Below are 4,039 nucleotides of genomic sequence, written 5' to 3'. Positions count from 1 at the left end.
TAGCGAATTCCACATTCTTACCACTCATTAGATGAAGAATTTTCTTCTGAATTCCCTGTTGGATTTCTCGGTGACTATCTTATATTGGCCTCTAGTTATGCAGTGAAGAGGGATCGTGGCTGAGATTTGGTGGGTGATGGTTTGGTGCGGAGGGAAATCATGGCAGAGGTGCGGTGAATGTTTGTGTTGGAGGAGCAGTAAGAGATCGTGGTGGAAGTGCGGTGAATGAGGGTACGGGGTCCAGAAGAGCCAAGGGCACAGGGCAGCACGGGCCAGCCCACAGTACGATATGTGTGCGCACTAGGTCCGTGCAGCAGAGCAGGTCTCCAGTCGTCCTGGTTAACTCTTGCCACTGGGTAAAGGCCTAGCTCTGTCAAGCCCGTGTGGTGGCTGGTGTGCAACATAGAAACGTAGAAAATAGGTACAGGAGTAGGCCATTCAGCCCTTCGAGCCTGCACCACCATTTAATAAGATCATGACTGATCATTCACCTCAGTAGCCCTTTCCTGCTTTCTCTCCATACCCCTTGATCCCTTTAGCATTACGGGCCATATCTAACTCCCTGTTGAATATATCTAACGAACTGGCATCAACAACTCTCTGTGGTAGGGAATTCCACAGGTTAACAACTCTTTGAGTGAAGAAGGTTCTCTTCATCTCGGTCCCCCAAAAAATCCACACACAGGCATCTTCCACCCCTCAATTGGAGTTCAGGACTGGAACATGGGGTCCTTCATTGAAACATCTGTGAACTCATGTGGAAGCAAGTCACCCTCGTTCGAGGGACCGCCTATGATGATGAGTTATGCTCTTCCCCACAAGTGGAAACATTCTCTCTGTATCCACTCTATCAAAGAAGCCATGATTAATTAACAAGAACAGTCATGCTCATACAGCACCTGTAAGTGAAATATCCCAGAGCCCTGTAATATCGACTCTTGTGCTGTAGGGGTCGTGTTTTCCCTGATTCTGCACAGTTCAATGATCAGTAGAGGGCAGAGTGTCTCTCCCCTTCTCCCATCAAAAAATTAGCTCAACCTTTCCGACTTCTTGCGAGACGTTATAACGTTTCTCTTCGGAAGCTGTGAAATGCGCTGCTTGCCAAACTGGCTTTGAGTTCACTGTATGGTCCACAAGAAATTGACTTATGCGTAGCAAGCGCTGCTTAACCAGAAATGTAGCCGTATTGGGGAAAACGTGAAACAGACGTAGCGAAAAATATCTGGACAAGGCTTTTGTTCCCATTATTAATACCCTGTAGAAAATGGCATTCTGGTTCTATCACCAGACACTTTGTTCCAAGAACTTGTTCAAGTTCAGGAATATAATTGTACCAATTGCCAACCCGTTAATATTCTTTCCAGGGTTGAGGGAAACAATTCAAAATGGGCACATTCTTCAGGCTGAGAGCCTTACCGTCTGCACTCACTCCAGTCTGCAAGCGCCGTGAGGTTAAAATGAGTAGAAAATAGCTTGTAGCAACAGGAAAGCAACATGCATTTGGAGCGGGAGGGCTAGCCAGCGCACTTAAAATAGAAGAAACACGTTGGCAACAGGAAACTTTCTCTTTTGCAAACTTTGCATTTTTATTTTCTTGGGGTGGACGGTTGTAATACAGAATTATGAAATCCTAGACAAAAGCAAAATCCTGCGGATGCTGTAATCTGAAAATCCTGGAACTCTACAGCGCAGGCCATTCGGCCCACCGTGCCTGCACTGTCTCTCTGCAAGACAGTCCACTCCTGCTCTTTCCCCATAGCCCTGCAAAAGAATTTAAATCGTTTTAAATTGTTTTTAAAGTAGATTTTAAAAAAAAGAACTGGTCAAAGCACAAACCAGTAAAGGATAGAGGAACAAAGGCTACCTCTGAGCTGGCTGGGTGTTAACCTGAACTGCACTATCAACTTATGTCATTCAGCAGAATATTTATATTTAAGACCCTAACGAAGGGGAGAGGGATTCTCGCAATTCTCCTGCTGTGTGCATTCGCTGTTTCCTTCCAAAGTGAATCTATTGTGTTCCTTTCTCTCTCTCTCTTCACACGTATTTTCCCCCTGGATCCTGGCTGTTGAAGTAAGTTAGTTATTCTAATCCCTGGATCTCCGGGGCGGGGAGAAGGAGAGAAGCTGTAAGCTTTGGCAACAACCCCGACGAACACAAAGCCCCGTTTGTGGCTGTCTCTTTAGAAACCCATACTGAGAGGGAAAGTCTAGTCGCCCTCCACAACCGCCCTCGTCAGCTGCAGACTCACATACACACACCACTTCAGAAAGGTAAGTGATCTTTAAACCACATATTCAAACATTTATGTTTTATATATAAATACATCTATATTTAAAAACCCTAACAGGAAGCAGCAACAATGCATCTTGGCGACCAGTACTCAAAGTAAAATATATGTACTGCTCCTGCCAATCTTTTAAATCTGCACAATGTAAGCTCCCCTAGATGTTAAAAGAAAGTTACTAATTATTTCCAATTTGGAAACGAAAATTATAGTTAGGGATTTATTCCAAGTAGGCTGATTTTTTTAAATCTATATTCCAAATATGTGTTTGAATGTGTTTTTTTTTTCCTCATGTTTTCTCAGAAAAGTAATCAAGATAAATAAATATATATAAAAATATACTGGTTTTTCAAGAAATCTGGATTTCGACATATTGCTAACGAACAACCTTCGGAAAAATTGGTAACTCATAGCAACCTCGCTGTCTGACTGAGAACGACTGACGATATTGATCGACCCACGCCTTTCTGGCTTCTAAGATTATCATTCTTTCATAGATCTGCTCCCAGTTAATAATGTACAATTCAGTGACTTCTTTCATTCATAGGCAGTCAAAAGGCTTATATCTGAAGTCGGTGGATGTGGACATTTAATTCACTGAAATTATTAATTAAAAAATATATATATGAAATTATTTTAGCAGAAAATAAAGGGAGATGAAGTTCAATCTATCATTTTTCCAAAGATTGCAAACAGGTTGTTCTATAGCAATGTGTCGGAAGATACACATGTCGCTAATGGACCTTGCATGTTCTGCCCCACAGGCGGTGTGAGAATGGAGAAGCTGGTTGTTCTGATGTTTTTGAGCAGCTTGCTCGCTGTTCAAGCCATGCCCGCCAATCGCCTGTCGTGTTACAAAAAGATGCTGAATGGCCGGAGCTGCCACAATATCCCCGAAGGGACCGAGCACTTGCGACCCATAGACAAAGGGCTGACGGACCACTTCTGGGCGGGAGACAACTGCGAGGTGGTCTGCTTCTGCAATTTGCAAGAGCTGCTCTGTTGCCCCAAGTAAGTTACTCTCAACCTCTCCCCCTGCACCTCGCAGTTAGGGACCACAGCAACAAGGCACTAAACCGTGCGCTGCAGCAGTGAATGAGTCACTTGCCAAACTCTCACACACAGCTTGCTCCTTGTAATTTACTGCCAATTCGCCAATGATAAATACCATGTAATATAGAATAATAAAGAATTATCAATTCACAATATTAAAAAAAAAGGCTCTTCACTGAGCAAAGGAGTATCCCCGGTGTCCTGGCCAGTATTTATTCCTCAACCAATATCACTAAAATCTGGTCATTATCACATTGCTGTTTGTGGGAGCTTGCTGTGCGCACGTTGGCTGCCACGTTTCCCCTCATTACAACAGTGCTTCAAAAGTACTTCATTGGCTGTAAAGCGCTTTGAGGTGTCCGGTGCTCAAGGCGCTATAGAAATGCAAGTCCTCTCTAGAAATGTATCCAAGAATTTTAGGTGCAATCAATTATTTGGAAACAAAAGACTTGCATTTATATAGCGCCTTTCATGACCTCAGGACGCCCCAAAGCGCTTTGCAGCCTTTTTAAAATGTAGTCACTGCTGTAATGTAGGAAAACGCCACAGCCAATTTGTGCACAGCAAACCCTTACAAACAGCACTGTGATGAATGACCATATCATCTGTTTTTAGTGGTGTTGGCTAAAGGGTCATTGTTGGCCAGGACACTGGGGAAAACTCACCTGCTCTTCTTAAAAATAGTGCTATGGGATATTT

General features: G+C 43.4%; 1 protein-coding gene across 1 annotated transcript; it reads left to right on the top strand.

The window, feature by feature from the left end:
- Positions 1–1,114: 1,114 nt before the first annotated feature.
- LOC139277356 (scrapie-responsive protein 1-like) lies at positions 1,115–3,302 on the top strand. The gene is made up of 2 exons (XM_070895756.1): positions 1,115–2,273; positions 3,052–3,302. Exon 2 carries the CDS (start codon positions 3,063–3,065, stop codon positions 3,300–3,302), a length of 240 nt encoding a protein of 79 aa, XP_070751857.1. The 5' UTR covers positions 1,115–2,273; positions 3,052–3,062.
- The last annotated feature ends 737 nt before the right edge of the window (positions 3,303–4,039 follow it).

The sequence above is a fragment of the Pristiophorus japonicus genome, chromosome 1, assembly GCF_044704955.1.
Source record: "Pristiophorus japonicus isolate sPriJap1 chromosome 1, sPriJap1.hap1, whole genome shotgun sequence".
NCBI classification, from domain to species: Eukaryota; Metazoa; Chordata; class Chondrichthyes; family Pristiophoridae; genus Pristiophorus; species Pristiophorus japonicus.
Note: the sequence above shows the minus strand (reverse complement) of the source record. Positions and strands in the feature narration are given on the sequence as shown.

Bases quoted from the DNA above. Each gene is read 5' to 3' on its own strand.
- LOC139277356 (XM_070895756.1), top strand. From the start codon at position 3,063: ATGGAGAAGCTGGTTGTTCTGATGTTTTTGAGCAGCTTGCTCGCTGTT.